This window comes from Polistes dominula, unplaced genomic scaffold (assembly GCF_049000335.1).
Source record: "Polistes dominula isolate Pdom_NZ unplaced genomic scaffold, Pdom_raw_medaka contig_80, whole genome shotgun sequence".
Lineage (NCBI taxonomy): Eukaryota > Metazoa > Arthropoda > Insecta > Hymenoptera > Vespidae > Polistes > Polistes dominula.
The window spans coordinates 3,600,840-3,623,489 of NW_028301111.1; the positions used below are offsets into that span (position 1 = coordinate 3,600,840).

At 36.2% G+C, this 22,650-nt stretch overlaps 1 protein-coding gene across 3 annotated transcripts in view; it reads left to right on the forward strand.

Moving 5' to 3' along the window:
* Nucleotides 1-22,650, forward strand: part of LOC107071018 (neuroligin 1) — a 56,137-nt gene that overhangs the window by 27,383 nt on the left and 6,104 nt on the right. For all 3 annotated transcript variants that reach the window (XM_015329670.2, XM_015329673.2, XM_089176623.1), the window contains 10 exons: nucleotides 10,580-10,729; nucleotides 12,821-13,015; nucleotides 14,713-14,798; nucleotides 16,264-16,460; nucleotides 16,898-17,015; nucleotides 17,079-17,318; nucleotides 19,216-19,373; nucleotides 21,538-21,653; nucleotides 21,749-21,959; nucleotides 22,106-22,603. In XM_015329670.2, coding sequence (XP_015185156.1) covers nucleotides 10,580-10,729; nucleotides 12,821-13,015; nucleotides 14,713-14,798; nucleotides 16,264-16,460; nucleotides 16,898-17,015; nucleotides 17,079-17,318; nucleotides 19,216-19,373; nucleotides 21,538-21,653; nucleotides 21,749-21,959; nucleotides 22,106-22,603 — 1,969 coding nt within the window. The remainder of the gene's footprint in view (nucleotides 1-10,579; nucleotides 10,730-12,820; nucleotides 13,016-14,712; nucleotides 14,799-16,263; nucleotides 16,461-16,897; nucleotides 17,016-17,078; nucleotides 17,319-19,215; nucleotides 19,374-21,537; nucleotides 21,654-21,748; nucleotides 21,960-22,105; nucleotides 22,604-22,650) is intronic.

Below are 22,650 nucleotides of genomic sequence, written 5' to 3' on the forward strand. Positions count from 1 at the left end.
TGGTCATCCAAAACAAAACGGCCTACGGTAGGGCTTTTGGCCATACTTTACATGATATATGTAAACCACCCGTTAGCCTTTTGCCATGATCGCGAGACCATTTATCCTACAAATCGGTATTTCACCTATGTATATACCTACGTATCTACCGTTTCGTTGGGGGCTACCACGAAAATATAATCGCTTTTCCATTTTCCCGATCACCCTCGCGATCATTCACAAATTTGAATTTTATGCTCGTTGTTTCTCCAATCCATAGCGCCCCAGCGTACTGCCCTTCGAATTTCGTTTATTGTTCTTCCAATCGAAAAATATGATTTTCTTCTGTAGACTCATTACTCTTCATTTTTGGTTATACTTTTTGCAATGCATACATAAAATAAAAGTCAATTCAAATCGGAGACGCAACTATCGATTACATTAGGGAAAGAAGAAGAAAAAAGATGCATCCGATTACTTTTCTAACGGTATATCCCTGTATAGATAAAAGGATGCTATTGGAAAAACTTTAGTCAGTGAAAATCGTAAGGGTCGTTAGCCAGGAGAGCTCTCTCGGTGGCGCCGTCGTGTCTCCACGCTTCGTAACGAACGGTACACGCTGTCATCGACGTCTTACTATTACCTTAACGACCACTTAATCACCTCAACTCGATGAGTTAGACCTCCTTTATTCATTTTTTATTAACACCCATCGATAATATGCTAATTTGATTTATAGTCTTTTAATTGGTCCAAATTTTATCCAATTCTGGTTATCGCATTTTCGAATTTGCGAAAAGCTTTAATAAAATTCAACGGTAAAAACGTTCCCGTTTTTTACCAAGTAGACTGCTGCCTCTTTAAAGATAAAGAAACAAAGTAGAAGCAAAAGAAAAAAAGAAAGAAAAAAAAGAAGAGAAGAAAGTACGAAAGAGTAAGAAAAAGGGTTGGGTATTAGAAAAAAAGAGAGGGAAAGTCATAAAGGCGCACGCACGAGTTCGTTTCCTCTGGGAAGAGCCTTTTTCTCCAGCACAAGCTTTTAAGCCGTTCCTTTAAAAAAGGGACAGAGTGCGCTTATCGCGGCTCGCGTAAATACGCTCGGACACGAAGCGAGTAAAACGTAGAAGAAAACGGGGCTTCTCATGGTCGTCCGTGCGGTTTAGCTGGCGAGTCCGTCTCATGCATTTAAACGGCTACGATAAGAACGTAATTATATTTAATAACGTTCAACGTGCCAACCCCTTCATACCCCCTACCCTAAACTCCCTAGTCGTAAACGCTTTTTTTTCTTTTTTTTTCTTAACTTCTCCGTCATTTTTCCGTGCTCACGATCGGATCGGCAGTTGCACGAAGCCAAACGAATTTACTACTTTACTATGTCGTTCAAGTGTTTATACAAATTTGAACTTTTTTACATCCCAGGATGTGATGCATTTTTCTTTTTCAAGTGAAAATCGAATGAACGCAGAGCACTGAAACGGCCACAATACTAAGAAGAGAAAACGAGACAAATATACAAAATTGATCTAACGATTATTCGGAGAAGGATCAATGGCAGGAGGGAATTTGTTCGTAATTAATAATAATAGGTATTCATTGATAACTATCGCGCGATTTCATTCAAAATGAATTTTCATACGTGGAATTACGCGACGATTTATTCACAAAGGACAATACCTAGTCTGATCGATCGTGCGTGACGAACGACCCCATCGAGTACGTTATTCGTTCGTTTAATAAATTATTCCTGACAATTATTTAGATCAACGATAGAACGATTTCAAACCTCGTTAATAATTTATTCTACTCTTTTTAAGTCCGAGAACAAAATATAGTAAAAGTCAAGCTATAGGATTATTTTTGATTAGTGTTATTTATTTATGCAAGAAAAATTCAATTGACGAGTCATTTGTTTCTTTTCTATGGTGCAACGAATGAAAATTTCTATTTGATCCGAATTACAAAATTGTTCTACAAAAATTAGAGATAATACTACTAAGACTACGTTCGTAAAATGAAGACATCAAAAAGCATGTTACAGTGACTATTCGTGCCGGCATGTTAGTTAAGTATCTACTACCATCGTTGGAAAGTGCGTCCAACCATATATTTACTGACAACTCTGTTTACTCGAGATTCCTTCGAGAATCAGGCTAACGCGACTCCTTGTCGTTTCTTATAACATCAAAAGCAACCATCAGAAATTATTTCCAAGGATTTTTTTTCTTCCATCACACACACGCAACTACTTTTTATTACTTCATCATTATCCTTGTCATAATCCAGGTTTATACGACTCTTGTAGTACTGTACTACTTCTCCCTTTTTTCACTATATTCTGATTAATCCAATTTACCTGATTCATCTAATAATTTGATTTTCCAAAACTGCTGTTAATTAATTGATTAACAAATGGCTATTGTTCAAATAAAATAGCACATTTGTCAATTGATTACAAGTAATCAGAATATCTAACATACCACAAAAAATGGAGCTTAGATATTTTTACATTTAAATAATACAGAGACTGTATATTCGAGGGACTTATTTCTCAAATCAATGTCTAATATTATTATCCACGATATAAACTAGGAAAGGGGATACTCCACAGGGACCGAAGATTTTGCTTTGACGTATCTTTGGCTACGGTAGCCTTAAACCACCCTTCGTCCACCCTTAGAACACCCTTCGACTACCCTTCGACCACCTTTCTACATGGATATTCGTGTGATATTGTTCTAACCTCGTCTGACTCGTAAAGGGAAACAACGTTCGACGCAAAGTTACGTTCGTTCGTGAAGCGAGTAGCAATATTCTTTCATAAAAGACTTTCATTCTCGAGAGGGCGGAGGTAAGGAGAAAAAGAAGAAGCTACGTGGAACGTCGGGGTTAGGAGTATCTCGAGAACGGTGAAGCCACTTTCAAGAGTTACTTCGAAGATCATTTATAAACTCAAAAAGGGAGGAAAAGTGAACTCGATGACTCTAATTTCTTAGTTGAGATTGCAACTGCTGTTGCTGCTAGTGCAATCTACTTTTATCTCTTTCTTAATTCTTATTACATGTGAAATATGCAATGTTTTGTTTAAATAAAACAAGCAAACAAATGGAAGAGAGAGAGAGAGAGAGAGAGAGAAATACATTAAATAAGAAAGTTCCTTTGAAGGGACATTAAATAGAGTTTTGTGTAGTTGGTAGAATCATCCATTGTGCTCCTTTTATAATTCACTGGTCGATCGCGTTTAGGCTTGTGTGTGCAGAGAGAAAGAAGTGCAGGATATAAATCACGAGAAGAAAAGGGGAGTGCGTCTGTAGGGAGAATACGGTGGGAGGGGGGGGTGGGTCTTGCCTTATATATTATCAAGGAGAAAATGTGAAAAGGGAAATATCGGAGATCTGGTATACCGTATTTTTGAATATGAAGCGAGACAACATGGCTGCATTGAAAGATTGAGAGAGACAGATATCGAAATATAGAGAGACCGAACACATATCGTGTCATTTTCATTATTTATTGCGATCAATAAACAATTACGGTATGTATTTTTCATATATGTATATTATCCTTTTGACAAAAAATAATTGTATAATTTATTATACCGCTCGTACGTTTGCATGAACTTGCTTACTTATCGAAATAAATTTGGATAGTCCGATTGAAGTTTGTCCGGTTGATTAAAGATCGATAAACGGTGAAGCGGTTTACGGAGTAGCTCGAGGTCATCTTATCTTCTCGAGACGAGCTGCGTATACATCGGGAATACGTGTAGCTAGGATTCAATGGCATCGTCGACGATAATGGAAGGCTTTGCCAAAGCGTGTATCAACATCGACGACCATTCCTATCGAGTATTCGAATCTCTCACGGTCTTCCGCGTCCTTCCTATAAAAGCCCGGAAGTAGAAGGGGAAGTTATGCTAAACGGAAAAGGCCTTTTCGTCCCTGTTCCCTTTGTTCGGTTTCACAACCACCACCTATCAAGATATCCCTTCGATCGGATCGTTTTCAACATCGGAAACTATTCGTCCAATTCTTATGTAAGATATTTTCTACACCGTTTCAAGGAACTTCGATCCTCATCCTCCTGGGAGAGTATTTTAATCTATATCGTTTTGTTTTAATCTCAAATACCCAAGATACCGATATTATTATTCGCGAAACACGTGTATCTACAGAAAAGATAGAAATCTACACGACTGATCATTTGCGAAGTTTCTTTTATACGGGGAATGCAACAATGCGCTCGTGTAATAATGATTTGTGCTTGAGATCAAAAGCTTTTTCAGATGGAAGATAAAGAAAGAAGAGTACGGAATAAAAATAAAAAGAACAATGAAATATTTCGATATAATGCACTTGCATATACGGATCAAAATTATATCTTCTTATTAGAGTTATTAAAAGTGCATCATACTATACTTTAAGGATTGAAGAAAAGCTCTTCTTTTCTAGCCGATTATAAATTTGGAATATTTGTACAAGATGCAGTAGTTCTTAATTCTATTTTTAATTATGTGTATTGACAAAAAAAGGGAGGAAAATAAAATGTAAAGTTCATAGAAAATATGACGACAATATAAGTGAAGTACTTGATTGTGTGCACTGGCACAAAAAAAGAAGAAAAAAAGAGTGTATCATGACCGTTTCAATTCGTTCGAATCTGCTTCGCTTTTTCCGGCAACTTTTACAGCTTTTTCAGTACGTACTTTTCCTTTCGGACCGGTTTTCGACGAAGGAAGGAAAAGAGAGAGATAGATCTATCCTGTCGGATGATAAGAAAAGGATAAGATTTTTCTAAAGCTTACTTACTTTGTTCACAAAGAAAAAAAATGAAAATACGCGGTGGTACTATGTAACGATGTGTAAGTTGGAAAAAATCTACCTATCACTTTTTATATGAAAAAATACGAGCAAAGGCTGGTATCACAAAAGAGAATACGAAATTATTTTCTTTCCTCTTTGCATTCAGTTATTTCATTAACTACCATTTTGCGAAATTCTTTGTGGTAGACAAAAATTTGAAAAATATTATTTTACAAAGTGATATTTATGGTGATTAAAAAATATCGAAAAATAAATTAAAATGAAGCATTATTTCTCGCATGAAAAGCTTTAGCTAACTTTGAAGAAGCATAATTCTCAAGCAGTAATTTCAAATATATATATATATATATATATCATCTCGTTTAACATACTGAAATGGTTTTACGTTTGGCATACATACCAGTAGTACGTGAGACGACTAATTTTCTATAAGTAGGAACAGAGTAAGGGAGAAGAACAATTAAAATTCGTTTGTGCTCTTGCGTAACTCGCGTTAATTTACATTGATAATATATTTTTAAAAAACATCATCTATTTGTTTATACAATTATTCGTATGAATCATTTTAATAAACTGTTTTGAATTTCTTCTTTATATTCTATCCAATATCGTCGTACTAGAAACGAAAAAAGGGAGTGTATTTCGTTGGAAACGTAAGAAACGGAATGCTTGAGAACGACGAAAACGTTGGAAAAGAAGGAAAAAAAAATTGCACGGGGTTGTTGTGTAGAGTTGGAAATAAGGGCGGTGTGTGCAAGGGAGTCCGCTGCGAGTTTGCGAGGCAGAAACGGTGCAAATCGCTCGAAGCAGGAATGCGAAATACGATTGGTGACTGTGAAATGGCGTTGCACCGTTGCACTTCGCCATTTTGTCGGCATCGCTGACGTTCCCCACTACTACCACCACCAACCAGCACCCACGTTCTCGATTTTCCCGGCACGGGTTGCTCGTAAAAAGCGGACGACACGACTTCGCACTTTGCTCGTTCGAACCTTCGCTTCGTCGTCGTCGTCGTCGTCGTCGTCGTCGTCGTCGTCGTCGTCGTCGTCGTCGCCGCGTCGGGTCACGATCTCTCGGAAAAATGGCCACCGATATTTGCCCACAAATCTAATCGATATCACTCGCTAAATATTTTTATATATAAATTCACAACAACATTTCCTTGGCAAATATCATTCGGAGAAAAAGAATTACACTTTGATATTCACTTTTTATGTATGAGTGTATTTCTGCTTTAAAACAATGCTCCTGTTTATTTTACAGTAATACCTACTAACTCCATTTGTTTGTTTTTCAATCTCTTTGAACTTTATCCTGTAATAATGATGCTTCTCTCCGCGCAGAAGAGAGAGAGAGATTCAAGTTTTATAATATCTTTTAACAAGGCTAAAATAAACGAAAGCTTGCAATTAAAATTTTCGAAACATGATAGGTACTCTTATCAATATTGTAAAACATATCTTCGAAATGTCATAAAGATAATTAATCCGACGTTTACAGTTCATTCCAAAGGATTCAACTAGCGCGCATTACAACTTAAAACGAAAATTTACGACTTTTTCATTTGTTTAAACGCGAACTCGAAAATTCATTGAGAACGGTTAATAAATCGTCGACGACGTCATACGTTCGATCGTGATCAAAAAAAAAAAAAGAAAAAAAAGGAAAAAAGAAGAAAGAAATAAAACAAAACAAAAAAAAAAATAAAAAATAAAAAGGAGAGACAAAACAGTTTCGGTCGAGTACAAAACTCGAGTGGAAATTGAAAAAGTATCACGTCGAATTGATAAAGCTGAGAGAATTCACGAGGACGTGTCGTTCTCCACCTATGCTTTCAGTTCTTTTTTTTTTGTTTTTTACCTTTTTTTTTTCTTTTTTTTCCCGTTAATATTACGTGCCTTCATGGCAGGTTCATCAAATTCGACAGAGCTTGGTACGTAACTGAGCTAATAAATTTTCCTGAGAGCAATATCTAAAAATGTACAAATTACAATATATTGCAATTACACGTATGAAATCTAATATCGAATTGAATATCAATGTTAAACAATGTGCGTATTTTATCTATGCAAGAAATCGTTTATAGCAAATTATTGAAAATCGAAACTTTTTTTTTATAGGAATTTTCTACTCTTCATAAGAATGATAGATTTATTTTTTATTATTGTAGGATATAAATTAATTTTATATTATTATATGTATTACTATAAAAAAAATTAAATGAATTTATTTCTTGATCGATAAATATAATATTTGCAATATTACCAGTAGATATGAAATACATTAAACTCTCGTTAGGGGTAAGAATTGGGGGTAAGTTATTTGAAATGAAAGTAGTGAAACGATGTATCTACCGCCATCTATTTTGTAACATTAGAAACATTCTCAGCTTGGAGTTTCAGACGATACTCCACAGATGACAACACTTGGACCAAATTTTCAACTTCCCTTTATAAGATTATTCTCCTTCAAGGGAAAGGGATCGTGTTAAAGATGTTTGGCACGTTCAATAATGTGTCAAATACTTGGAAAATAGCCAAGCAACGATTTTTCTTTCCATTTTACGTCTTTCCATCTTGGTATTTCTTTTTAAACGAATAGAACTATAATATTTGAACAACCTTTACCACAATTAAATTTCTTATACTTATTTGAGTTTGCTAAACTAATTATGAACATATTTGTCGTGTCTACCAATACGTTTGTTTTATCTATATCAAAATATTCCATAGCTTGACTTTTATTTTATTCAATTTTATTTAACTCGATCTTTGATGCATCTCTAAATGCATATTCTGTATTATTTATCATTTGTTAGGAGAACTGATCAGGATAACTGAGGAAAAGTAAGAAAAAAAAAGCTACACTTTCTTCAATTTATTAGGGACACAGATTAGATTGTCGTCGAGTGATTTATACTATCGGTTTCCTACTCCAGAAAACAGTCTGCGACCAACACGACATGAAAATACCTACCTACGGCCATGATTCTCGATACATCAATTTTATGCAGAACGCACCGATTTGCCTTTCAATTTTCATGCAAATTTCTCGATTGGTCGTCCGTAAAGGTCTATGTCCTCCTTGCCCTAGATACCATCTCTCTCTCTTGTTTCACCATCTATCTTTTCCATTTTTAAAATGAACTTTTCAAATTTCTTACATCTCATATCGTAGTCTTGAAATTATTTTTTATTTTACATATCGTCATCTTACGTCTACTAAAATAACATTTCTTCTTCTTATTACTTGCATCTCAATGTAATCTTCAAGATGAATTTATCTTTTTATACCCCCTCTTTTCGTTTCTGTCACCGATTTAACTAAATTGATACGACATCAGCGTAACAGGTTCTCAATTTTGCGGCCACTATAAAAAGGGATGTTTTACTGGTACTTTCGATTGATCGATCAATAGATGCATCAAACGATGGATTAGTTAAATAACACGCTGGTGCTTGTATATTCGCTTTATTAATTAATGTTTTTAAATCCCCAAAATAAATTGGAAAAAAAAAATTAACGATTTAGTTCTCTCTCTCTCTCTCTTTCTCGTGACGTTTTTTGTATTCGCAAAATATCACGATAACAAAAGCATTGACATATTTTATTTTCCTTCGTGATATGGTAAAATTGTAGAAGAGAAAACATTTCAATCAAATGATATATCAATGAAACGCGATTTCTTTCTTTGCCATTTCAATTTTAAATTTACTACTATGCTATTTCGCGCACACGCGTGCACACGCGTGCACACGCAAATGCACAAATCTCGCAAAGAGACAGAGAAAGAGAGAGAGATTATTTTGATGAAAAATAAAATATTAGAAAGAAGATAAAAAGAGTAAAAAAAGTGAAGAGGTCATCGATATCGGCTCACATTCGATTCGTTATACTCTAACCCTCCGTGATTTGATTTTAGAGGTGGCGGCGAAAGAAGGGCGTAGATTTCCTCGGCAACCGTGAGAGAACTTTCCCTTTTCGTGGTTCAATCCCAAATAGGAATATGGTGGTACACTCTCGATGGCTGCCGCCGTCGCTGATAATTGAAACCGTAAATTAAACCTTCGGGATAAGCTTTGCTTCGAGTAAATGAGTTTTTAGATCCTTTCTCTTCCTTTTTCCGTTTGTCTCTACTTTTCGATATATTCGTTAAAATTAAACCCGTGATTAAACGATCACACAGCGATCAAGAGTATCTTTTCCCAATTGACACACCGTTAATGCGTGTACACGAGAAAAGTTAAGTAGTAAAGCCAACGATTTTACCGGCTTTGTCATTTTTCATTTAAATGGATTAAATCGTGATTGCGGTCTGTCTAATTTTTAACAAATAATTCAAAATATTTCTATATGTAAAAGAAACCATAAGTTGTTGACAGAAAAATATCTACGAAAAATATCGTAGACAGAAAAATATCTAAGAGAAATAATATTCGTACGTGCTTTTGCTCTTTCCGAAAAGATATTAAAATTTCGTAATATTTTGTGGCTTGAAATAACGCACTCACCAGGAGTAAGTAATTTTATAATATCGAAATACCTCAATGTACAGCATTCTCAGTGGATTCCGACGTGTGTCTCATTCGTCGACTCGGTTAACATCGATGCGACATTCAATTTCCATGCGCGCTCGCTCCAACATATCACGAGTGACAGTCGCAATGTTCTCACGACGGTAAAACGCTCGAAACATTTGTTCAAGTCTATCCCCTGTATCTTCTTGCTTTCAAGGGGAGAAGAAAAAAATAAAGAAGACTACATATTCTACGATTCATTTTGACCTACTACAATTGTTTCGCGAGTATCCCGTGACATTCGTACGCGAATCGATACCCACCACGCGTTTAAATTCATTTTAAATTCATTTTAAATTCATTACAAATCCATTTGAAATCCATTTCACGCAAATTCGTTTAACAAATCGTTCATCGAATGCGTTCAATTTTTTATCATTAAATATTTTTTACTATTGCAATTGGTTTACATATTACATAGAAAATCTACTCGCGAATACAATTTGTTCAAATTTCAAGGAATAATATTTTACGACCAAAAAAGTTGATGTCGCGCGTCAAAGCTTCTCTCTCTCTCTCTCTCTCTCTCTCTCTCTCTCTCTCTCTCGAGGAAATCAAACGTTTAATGCGAGTTACGTTAGAATGAAAATAAAAGAAATTTAAACGATTCTAAAAGTCATTCGATTATAGTTCTTCGTCGTTACCGATTAAAAGTTCGCTCGAACAGCCGCTTGCTTTACCGATCTCCCCTGACAAACTAGAAAATGCTATCGAATGAAACGAATTCGACGATAAATTAAACAGCCAAAGTCTACGGCGTTCTAATTTGCAGATCGTATTCCAAAAAGAAAACTTTGTCGTCGTACTCCGGACGGGATTGGAAGAATTTATAGTTACTCTAATATCGAAAACTCTGAATAGTTTGCGAGCCGACCGATATGGATATAAATTTTCTAACTGACCCGAACCAACGTACTCCTGGTACCACAGCCAAACTACGGTGATAATTTTTCGTCTGACGTAAATCAAAGTAACTCGTAAAAAACGATACGACCTATCGTAATATCACGCACATATGTGCCAGGTAGATCATATAATTCATCAACTAAATTGCGATACATTGTTGTTAAGACTGTCCCCGTATACTACGTCAGATATTTTTCTATTAATTAAGGAATCTTTATATTTAAATTTCAAATATCATCTAATATCTCTGAAACGAAAAAATGTCAACTATTCTTTTTCTATTTATTTTCTCAGGACAGAGGAATTTAAAGAAATATCCCGTGATGGTGTTTATACATGGCGAAAGTTACAAATGGAACAGCGGTAATCCATACGATGGCACCATCCTAGCCGCTTACGGAAACGTCGTTTTCGTCACCATCAATTTTCGCCTTGGCATTTTAGGTGAGTCAGATTCTTTTCCTACAAATATATATACGTGAGGTATTGTATAGAACTTTTTTATATGACTTTATTATATCGCATCAATATATTTATTTTAATTTAGGTATGTATTTCGAAATTTGCATACGATAGATATGCTTTTACACGATGGCTGCCATTACGTATGCACACAAATATGTATATATTTACACATATCTAGATATAGATATGCCATAAAAAATGTATATTATATATGCATGCATTTAAAAATCCGGATTTAATGTGGAGCGTGCATTACGCGCACGTGTTTTGCATTTGTACTTTGCCATAAATTGTAAAACCGTCGAGTCGAGTCGAGTCGAGTCGAGTCGAGTCAAGTCGAAAGACATTTTTCTCTTTTCTCTCTACTCTTCGACGTCGTATCGCGTTTCGACCCTGACAAAAAAATCAATGGATTCTATTTACGAAGATCGTCGAGGATATTCGAATTTTTACCAGACCAAAGGCACAACCTGTTCCAATTCGAATTCACGAAATCCCATCGGACTGTGTGTAGAGGCATTCAACACGGAATCTGGACTTCTGCTTCGTTAACATTCACGCTTCGGTGTTTCAGTCTTTGATTCTTAATACGCAACTCCTTTTTATTTTTTCCGCTATTTGTTACTATTGTTGTACGTGACCGAATTGCATGGTCAATCCGACGAGTAAGAAAAAGCAAAAGCAAAAGCAAACAGATTCAAACTATGCTTTCAATGGATTAGATAAACGATACTATTTTCAATTTGTCTAAAGTTCGATTCTCTTTCATCCCTTAAATTAACTCGCTTTATCTTTCTCACTGAGTTCTTTTTGACTAACTAACGAAAAAAAAGAAAGGAAAAAAGGAAAAAAGAATAAAAGAAATCTAGTAGATAGAGAAGCGTGAGATGAAAATGACGAAGTACGTAGCTTAATCAAACTAACGAAAGGTTAAAGAGCCTCCTTTCCTGTTAGTTAGTCCGAAACGCGGAACTGGCTCTCTTATACCATAACGCTTCTGTTCTTTTCTTCCACCAGGCTAAACTCGAGAAGCATATTTTTTCCCATGTTTTGCGAAGGGGCCAAGTTATCCGTGAGCTTCTATCCTTCGCCTTTTTCTTTCTTTCTTCCCTTCTTTCTCTTTTTCTCGAGCAAAGCAGCAGCAGACCACCTAAAGCGGAGTTACTAAGCGCTTCTCCGGCACTTTAACCTAATTTATGATTATGGTTTCGGACTCGTCTTTCTTCTCTCTCTCTCTCTCTCTCCTCTCTCTCTCTCCTCTCTCTCTCTCTCTCTTACACGCTCACTTCTCTTTTTATCTTTATATCTTTTCTCCTCTCTCGCTATTACGCTCTTTTTTCTACTTCGACCACTCCACTTACCAGCTAGGCTGTACGTTCGTTCATTCTCTATTGCAACGTGCGTCCATTTGTATCGTGCTCCTCTCTCTACTTTTGTTATACTTTTCACGAAGAAAGGTCAGTCGAAAGGTTCCCCTTTGTAAAACGCAACTTTCTTCTATACTTATGTTACTATATACTCCTTCTTTTCGAACTTGGAATAACGTAAACACCGAGATGCAAGTCTCGGTAAACTCAATGAACTTTACTCTTGCATCTATCAGCATTTTTTCTTTTTCTTTCCTCAAGCCTTCCACTACCTTATTTCTTACTTCAAAATTTTTCAAAGTCTTCTTTCTCCTTGGATGATAGATAGCCTTCGCTATTTCTACCCCGTAGACCATGACGTTCTTTTACGGGGATATAGCGACCAATTGCAGGAAGATTTTCAAAGAGAAAGAGAGAGAGAGAGAGAGAGAGAGAAACTTGGATTTATTATAGTAGAGTTCAAATTTGTGAAAATATACAAGAATATATACACCTAAGCATAAAATGTGTCAGGGATGAAACTGCAATATCGCAAGATCCCTCAAAGATGAGAGGTTAACATTTTTGCATTTATTATTTAAATTAGATTAAAAGAGTACTGATAAATAAAAAATAATATGTGTGAAAAATAAAAGAAAATAAAGTAAAAAGACTTGCTAGTTCGATGTAACTGGATAAAGAAAAGAAAGTGATTTTCCCGTAGGTTTCCTAAGACCAGGTATAAGGGACGACGCAGCGAGTAATTTTGGATTACTGGATCAAATAGCAGCTCTTTTATGGCTCCAAGAAAATATTGCTGCCTTCGGTGGAGATCCCGACATTGTGACCTTAGTTGGCCACGGTACCGGTGCTATTTTTGCTAATTTACTTCTCCTCAGTCCTGTTGCAAACAACGAAGGTACGAGCATTTTTTTAATTCCAATAAAAAGTATGTACTAATGTAATAAAACCAAACGAGTCAAGATATTCACATCTGTTTTAACATAATTAGTTTAGTAATTATTTAAATTGTCAACATTTTGTACACGTTTACTCTTTCAGTAAATATTTTTCTTTCCGAAAGACTTCTCTATATTTCATGCTAAATTGAGAATCCGAAAAACTTGGAGTCTAACCAAGGAATCCATATCTTTTCGTAGGTAGGTATTTTATATCTCTACGTTGCAAAAGTATATTCGGAGTTCAACAAGAGTGAAATTATCCTCTACGCCCTTAAAACGTTTCCGTATTTCAAAAATATATTAAAGTACTTAGACTTTGGAAAAACAACTCCATCCCTTTCTGTATGCCCCTAACGTATACGAAGAACCAGTACATACTGTGCTCTCGAATTGGTGTCGTTCAACGACGAACTAATCCCCTCTACGTAAATTCCAGGAAAACTCGTTAAAAGAACTTCCAGTTTGGGGAGTCACGTAGAAAAAAATTTCATATAAACCTGGAGCGTAGAATTTTTTCATGTCGCGTAAACTTTTTCCCAAGGAAGAATTTGGCGTCCTCGACAAACTAAATATAAATTAGAAAAACAACTAGCAATGATACTTGATCACGTCTTACATATTATGCTAAAAAAATAATTAAAAAATAATAAACTTATCGAAGAGAAATACATAGGTGTAAATAAAGTTGGCCTAAACTCGAGTAGACGATGGTAGAAGAATAGCAGGACGTGTTGGAGAAGTTGGTGTTAAAGTTGGCCAGTTTCACGAGATCGAAGTTTGTTGAAAGGGGGTGTTAGAATGGCAGGAGGGAAGAAAGGAAGGAGTAGAAGGAGAAGGATAGAGAATCGTTTCGTGAATTAATCTCGTAGATCGTGGACGGCGTGAACCGGTGAACTTGCACACACGCGTGCATACGTATTACAGGGAGAAACTAGGAGAGTAACTAGGAAAGGGGCTCCTAGCACAGCTTGGTCCTACGTGTTACGGTCTAAACGTTCCTCGCATGAACGCGTTCGTCGATCCTGTGGTCGTCTTTCTCCTAACACCATCTCCGCACCCATCACCCAACCCACAACCCTCAAAACTTCATGGCGAACATAAGTACTTACTTTGCGAACACTATAGACAAGATTCCCGTTATTTTTCACACTTGAAAAATCGATAATCGACAAGTTTATTTTTCAACCCTTAGCTTCAGTTAATAATTAAAGATGTGCGGTTCGTTTCAACCTAGTTCATTTTGTTTTTATTCTCAAGTAAGGATTTGAATGAGTAGGTACTCCACGACTAGAATTAATTCCCTAAATTCAGAGAACTTGTAAGAGACTTTCAAATGAAACTTTTAAACTTACGGTTTGGAGAAACTAAGGTGAATCCTTTCTAGCAGTAGAAAGACTACTATAGCACCTAAGAGAAAAAGTAGATTGCGATTTTTCATCCTAACCCTTGTTTGTAATTTTCCACCTCGAGGTCGAAAGGGAGAAAAAAGTTAAAAGGAAGGAAGGAAGGAAGGAAGGAAGAGAAAGATGATTTTTGGTTTCTTTTTCTCTCTTTTTCTTCTTCTTCTTCTTTGTTTTCACTTTCTTCATACTTTTTTCATCACACCGAGCAAGCAGAAAAGTTATTAATCGTTCCTGTCTCTTATAACATTCAGGTCTGTTCAAGCGAGCCATTCTGATGTCCGGTTCGGCATTGAGTGCTGACGCCATCGGCAAGGCGCCTCTGCAAATTACCAAGCAGGTAAGAAGATATTCTAGTTTCATCGATCAATTTCCAATAGAAAGAAAGAAAGGAAGGAAAAACTTATCGCATTAAAAAAAAAAAAAAAAAAAAAAAAAAACTTCTCTTTTTCTATTACACTTACTGGAAAAAGCCGTGTAAAATTCAATCGATTTTTCGATCGGTTTTATTTTCGAAACTCATTATACATAGAATTCTACCGTTCTCCGCGTTATATCATCGAGTAAATGCGTTCGAATTATTTTATATGCAATTAGTAGTAATTAATTTACTACGTACATTATAAGGAATATGTGCTAGATACAATGAAATGGCTAATTCGCTTTTATTTCAATTGAATTTCAATGAAATCGACTATTATTGTTTAAATACCTATTAAATTCGTAGATCAATACGAACGATATTTCCAATGTCTGTTCTGCATTAACGAACGATTCAAAATTTCTGTTTAATTACGCTTATTGCATTCAATAAATATTTTTTTCTCTCTTATGGTTTGATAACATTACAATTCACTAATAAAATAAAACAAATATAATCGGAGTTATTATGTCGTTGTAATATTAGACAAAGAGAAAATAGCGGTGAATGGTTTATTAGATAAAAGGAATGAAAGGGTGTCCTCAGTAAAATCCGCGAAATTTTGTGTAGCGTAGGGGGTCGTAGTAGGGGTAAGGAGACAAGAACTGAGTTCGCTCGAAGGCCCGCTAAAGGTTTTCATCGCCTTTGATCCCGTCGTCGTCAAAGGGATGAGAGGATTTGGGAAGTCTCTTACGTATCTCGAACGCGAAATTAAACGCATCGGTGCAACACGGGTCGACGCCTTTGCGTTTCCACCGTCTTTACTCTTACAGTTTTCTCTTTCTTTCTCTCATTCTGTCTCTTATATCTTTACAAACGCTACAACATTAGAACTAAAAGTTTTATAGGAAGTTCACGTACGTACAAGGAAAATAGGACATTGAATTAGTTTTTTCTTTTGCTATGTAATACCATTTTAACCAAAAGGATACGTTATTTTTTTCAATCAAATGAATTTATTCGTACTCATTACGTTAAGAGATTATTTAAAGCTTTCAAATGATTTATCCAAATAACACGATGTTTATTATACAGTATAGATATATATATATATATACACACCACGGTAATTTATAAAAACGATTAAATACATTTAATTTTAAATTAATGGCCAAATGATTTATTAGAGTTTCATTTGCATCACAAATTTCCTGTGAAAATACGAATACGAATAGGAATACTAATGCAAGCCATTCCATTGCATCGGACAAAGAAACGTTAAGAGAATAAACTGGCGTCACGATCTAAATTCCAGTAAGTGAGAGAGAAAGAAAAAAGGAAAAACGGAAAAACAATGATCGTTTATCGTTGCGAGAGGACCGAGATGGGTCAGGAATGTTCATTGCTGTTCGGGGGAAATTGCAGGAATCGTTTCCTTTCGCAGGTGGCGATAGCTTTGAATTGTCCAACGACGAATGACAGCGATTTGGCGCATTGTCTGCGCTTTCAAGATGTCGAAACGCTTCTCAACGTGAAGATTCACAAGCCACGATATGTGCCGGCGTTTGCACCTCTCGTTGACAAAGCTGTTATACCGAATAAACCTATCAGTCTGATGCAAGACGCACAACTTTTCGGCAGGTTAGTTATTTTATTTCACATTGGTTTGATTTGTAAATAAAAAGTGGCGTCACTTATTTATGAATCAGTTCAATACATCTATAAATTCATGAAAATATATAGAAAATATTTGGAGAATATATCGAAAATATTTGATGTATATATTCTGTAGGAGGCAAGTAGAGGAGATAAAATATAGAAAACGATACTGGTAGCGTTTCTCTCACCTAGTCTCAGTCGCATGCTTTTAAGAGCAACCACCTTTTACCACGGCATTACGTACTACCGCGTATTATTGCGGCAAGTGGGTACGCGCAGTAGATTAATCCTTTTCACGGCGTAAACGTGCATTCTATAGGAACCGTTTATGGTGGAAAGGAGCAAGCACGCTTTGAATATATTTCACGTATATTCGTGCAAAATATCTCTAATACGTCCACTTGTAAATACTTGCGCAGATACGACTTAATGTACGGCATTACCGAGTCGGAAAAATTTCACATTCTACCGCAAACTGCCTTGCAACATGGCTTGTTCGATAATCAACGCGATGAGATCCTTCGAGATCATGCCAAGGTAAGAATTATTAATCATAATTTCATTTGGTAAAAATACAAGGATATCTAATCAATTTTACAGGCTACGCACGAGCTTGAACCAGAGCTCGTCCTATCGAAGATCCTCGAACACTATGGAGACTTTTATGGCGGATTTACAGACGACTACGCGACGAAGAATAGGGACATGGTCCTAGAAGCACTTTCTGACAGCGGTACTGTCGCACCCTTGATAATGACCGCCAATTTACATTCTAGAGCAAACCCGAATAGCTACATGTACGTCTTCTCTCATCCGAAGGCTATGCAAGATTACACCGGCGTAAGTTACTTCTTACCTTGACATTGATAAATCGACTACTCCTTGGACTTCCACGAATATGTTAATTAATTTCGAAGAGTGTTGAAAATGAAAATCGATTTCAAGTAATCATTGCTCCTATCGCCTGTCCACATTTTAATATAAACTGAAGGTATACGGATTTTCTCCCTTTTAAATATACTGAAAAGAGAAAAACAACTTACGAAGTTCGTCGAAGGGAGACGTCAAGGAAATTTCAAAATCACTGACATCTTTCTTAATGGAATAAAAACGTATTTTTACGTCAAGCTACTTCAATCTGCCTAACGTATATCGCGGTAACTAAATATATTTTATCACGAAAGTAAAAATAAAGGAAATAATGTAACATTTTCTTTCATCTATGGGATAATCGATAAAAATACGATCGCCAAATTTATCATTCAATGGTTTAACAATAGTCATTATGTTCGCAAACTGAAGAAACGAAAATCACGAGCACAAACTATGAGTCTGTTTGGGTTAAGGCCAACTGTTCTTGTGACTTCTATTAGACAGAAACTAAATTGGCTGAAACGTCGAACTGTTTTCAAGTAGAATTAAAGTTTCATTCTCCGATTGGATCTGGTCCTTTATTTTCCAAATTATCCAGCACTCTCGACTCGGTGTCGATGTAGGTGCACTTAACCGACCCTTGATCGTATCGTTGATCAGCATAAAGGTCTCTTTAAGCTCGTAGACGCTTGTGAAATCACCGAAGCGTTACAAATTTGTGTCGCGTTATGGCGTTGGATAGAGATGTTTAAGAACCGTTAAAGCGTTCCTTTTATTTTTGTCAAATCAATTTGCTTTTACAATTAGACATTTTTTGTGTGAATAATTAAATAATATAAGAAACAAGAATAGTTTCTCTATACTCGAATAAAACGTAATATACACTGTGTATCGGACAATAATCGTACTATTTATTTTAGTCGCGTTCGCGTATTGGGATTAAATAAACGAAAAAGTAACAAAGCAAATAATAAAAAAGCTACTTTCGCCCTCGAAAAAAAGAGGGTATCGTTATGAGAGTCGTATTGTGCAATGGAAAATGGTATTATAGGACGATATCACAGGCAAATACCTAGGGCAAATACGGTAAATATTACGTATTCGGTTACCGCTGTTGCCTCTTCGACATGGATATTTGCATCCTATGGGCGTATCGTGCACCATAAATATGGGGAATTCCATTTCCAAGTTCAATGACGTGGTCGATGTATCGTTACGGTAAAGTCGCAAATTCTCGAACGCAGTGATCGAAGTATGAGACGCGCGCACGCGTGCACCCCCACGTATCCCATACGTTTTCCTGTTATACCAAGAGCTAAACAGGGAAAGAAAGGGGGATGGATATGGATATGATGGAGAAGACCAACAGGAATCGGATTGGCGCGTGTGAAAAATGTCTCTAGAATGAATTCATATACCGGGTGTTTCATTTCTCAATGAATCTAGTAGAAAAATCAATACTTCTACATGAAATTTGTTGATGCAGGATCATTTAGAATTAAACCACGTAACGCATCAAATATGATTTTGAGGAGAGCTTAAAAAAAGATTGAAGATATAAATAAATATAATTAACTAAAATTAACACTTTGTTCGTACGTAGGTGGATAGGAGAAGCAAACTCTAGAGATAAAGCTGCTAATTGAAATATTCTCAAGCTGGGTGTGCGATGGCTCGGCCGGATGATTATTTCTGATTTCTCTCATGTACTATACTCTTTCTCTCTCTCTTTCTCTCTTGCTTGGTGATGTTATTCGAAGCTTGTATAATTATCGGCGACGCCGTTGAATGGGATATCACGAGGATAGGGGTGGAACAAAAACCGGGACATATCGATCGATATCGTCGCTTCGTTATTTTACAGCAACAACGACAACAGACGATACACGGCGAAGAGCTGTCCTATGTGCTCGGCGTTCCACTCGACGGGAGCAAGTACGACTTGCGTACTCGATACAACATCGGCGAGACATTGTTTTCCGAGGCCATGATGAATTGGTGGTGCAGTTTTGCATACATTGGGTAAGCTTCATCGTTTATGCTCAAGAATTATGCAATTAGTTTTAGATTTTTCAATACAAAGCTGCTTCTTTTATCTTAAACGACTACGTTTACTAACGTAACGTAGAACGTACTAACGTTCTGCTAATAAAAATACGAAAGGTTTTTGCGGTTATTTTACACATAGACCTAAAATATTTACACGTACCATATTTCAGGGTAGAAGGATATATGGAGGGTGCTTTAAAATGCACTTTAGACGTATACCCGCAAAAATGTTTCCCAACTCTTTTTCAAACAGTGACAATACGTAAAATGTCAATACATTGATATTATATAGATAAACGTAAATGAATTTTATTTTCGATGACGTGCTTGTTAAATTGTTAACAGTCCGGCAATTCGTATCGTTACTAAATAACAATTTCATAGGTGTCTACTCGAGGAGCCTAAAATTTTTCCCTCAAAATAACTCTCGCTCGTACCTTTTTTTATGACGATGCACTTTAAAGCTCTCCATTCCAGGGCTCATAATCGTACTAGAGTGGGCCGTTAACAAAAGTCTCTTCGTTGCAGACATGTCAGTGATAATTTACACTCTCCAACAAGGGAAATGACCACGAAACAAAATGAAATCAACGTATACGTTGTCGCGTTACCTGTATTATGATATAGATATAAACATGCGTCGAACGTTTATTGCTCGCTTGTAAGTAGTATTAGCACGCCTATTTCAGCTAGTGGCAGCCTGGAAAATTGCTTTACGAGCAAAACTCGAGAGAAACAGGAGGAGGGTTGTTTAGAAAGGTGGTGGAAGGTAGTGGAAAGGTAGTGGAAAGGTAGTGGAAAGGTGGTGGAAAGCTTTAGCGGCACTTTCCAAACGGTTTTCGGCTGGACCGAAACGATTTTCAAAGCGAATCTAAGGCGACGCTCCTGTTTTACCCGTTTTACGTTCTACGAAAATCCTCTTTTCCACGAAAAGTGGAATGTCGAGAAAAGCCGACGACCGTTTCACGAAGCTTGCTCGAATTATAAAACACGATTTTCAATTAACTCTAGTACGCCTGAATATTTATACGTTTACTGCTTGAAACGAAATGGTAATGATAATCTGCTTGAGCTGTCTTTCCTACCGACATCGAGCAAAAATTTCTAACGTGGATAATAGTTGGAAGAAAAATTCCATATATTTATACATTTAATCCGATATCATTATGATTTTACTTTTAATCTCAAGTTAAATATATGTATAATAGGATAAAAATAATAGGAAAGTAAATTAAGTTGGACAAAAATATAGAGAGAGAAAGAAAGAAAGAAAGAAAGAAAGAAAGAAAATAATAAAATAAAAAAATGATAGATCTCAATTCTCGTAGGGCAGAAATCTGATGAATCTATTCGAAACGTGAGAGAATTACGAATAAAGTTAGTTACCCGCGAGGTAAAATTGATCCTATCTAATATCGTCCAAAGCAAATTACGTCTCCTAAATCGTTAGACTTAGAGTTGATAAATCCGTAGATCCATCAGGAATGCATAATGATAAACTAGATCGGTAATACTGAAGAATGACTCTAAGGAGAGTGTTTCTGTCCTCGGATATTACATTCGCATCCCATTTTCCAACATTAATCGCAATCCGTCAGTCGTGCACTCTGTCCTAGCTCGTCGTTTGGGTTTCATCAGCATGGCTTCCTTCAAGCTCACCGCGTGAGAATAATTTTACTCGAGGAAACTTGCACGAGGCGATGCTAAACTCTCGACGCGATGCCTTCCATTTTTCGTCCCCGTTTACGGTTCTCGGTTTGATCCCGCTCACTCTCCGAGTACTCACTGATATATATATATATATATATATATATATATATATATATATATATATATATACATCCGGAGTAAATGCATATGCACATCGCGATATGTTGTAGGATCATCTTCAACTGGGTCAATCCAATTAAATGAAACAAAGCTGTTTAGTAGTTACGTTTGCAAACGGACACCAAGTCGATTGTTACATATGTCCAAACAATCTCAATAAATACAATTGTATCATTTAAGCATCTCTTCCACGATATACGATATTTTAAACAAACAATGATACATTTTGCAATTAAATGAATAAATAATATAAACTATTATATAGATGCACGTATTTTATTTGTATGCACGCGTGTACAAAAAATAGGAACCCAAACGCAGCCAAGAGATATCCGTACTTGACTGATGGACTAAAGGAATGGGGACAATACGAGCTTGATTGGTTGGAGTACAATTCAAGAAATCAAACTTACTTTAATTTAAGTAAGTATATCATGTTAGAATATATATATATATATGTGTACGCAGAGTCGCCGGAGAGTCTTTGTTGACCACTATATGAAATTCTTTCGTCGTAGCTATACCACCAAAGCTTGGCTCTCACTATCGTTCTGCTGAGATGCAATTCTGGAACGAGGATCTTCCCAACATGTTGAGGCATCCCAGCAAAGACATTCCTATGTTCAATCGACCAAAGGGTCCACGACCCTCTATACTCGACTTCGCTGATGGGATTGGTAAATACGCGAATGGCAGCTCCGACAGGAACTACGACATGCACGGTGCCTGGTCAGCGATTAACGATAATATTTTTTATGAAATTCTCTCGAAAATGAATGACCAAATAAATAGCAATGATAATTACTTTTAAATATATAAAATTTATTTCCTGTTAAAGAAATAACCCTCTACTAAAGTTAAATGATTTTCGTTAGGATGACAATGAAGACACCGTCGAGTATAACCGAAAGTAATTTTGAGGAGAGACCACTGATACCTCTATTTGCTACGACGAATCAGCCAAATCTTCAAAGCACCACGTCCGAGTCAAGCTCTTTAAAAAGTTCCTCGGTTATAGCGATAATGATCAGTTTTGGCGTGATATTTCTGATAATCAACATATCTGCTTTCTTATATTTCTACTGGAAACGTCAAGCTACGAAAAAGAATGAAAAACCTTTAAAGAGACGTCTCAGTCAGAAAGACGAAACGTCCAAGAGACCGAAGACGGAGAAACAAGAGAACCATTATGGCGATCTTGGTTATAAAAGTGATAGTAAGCCGGATTTGAACGAGGTGATCAAAAGTGACAAAGCTTACGACAACAATTCCAACTTTGGCAGAAGATCCAAACTTTCCCGAGAAAATTCCAATTCTACTATCGATACCCATATTAAAGTTAGAGAGTGGATACAACAGGAAATTGTACACAGGTAAGAAAATATTTTCCTTTGTTTAGATTTGTAAAGTTAGTAAAAAT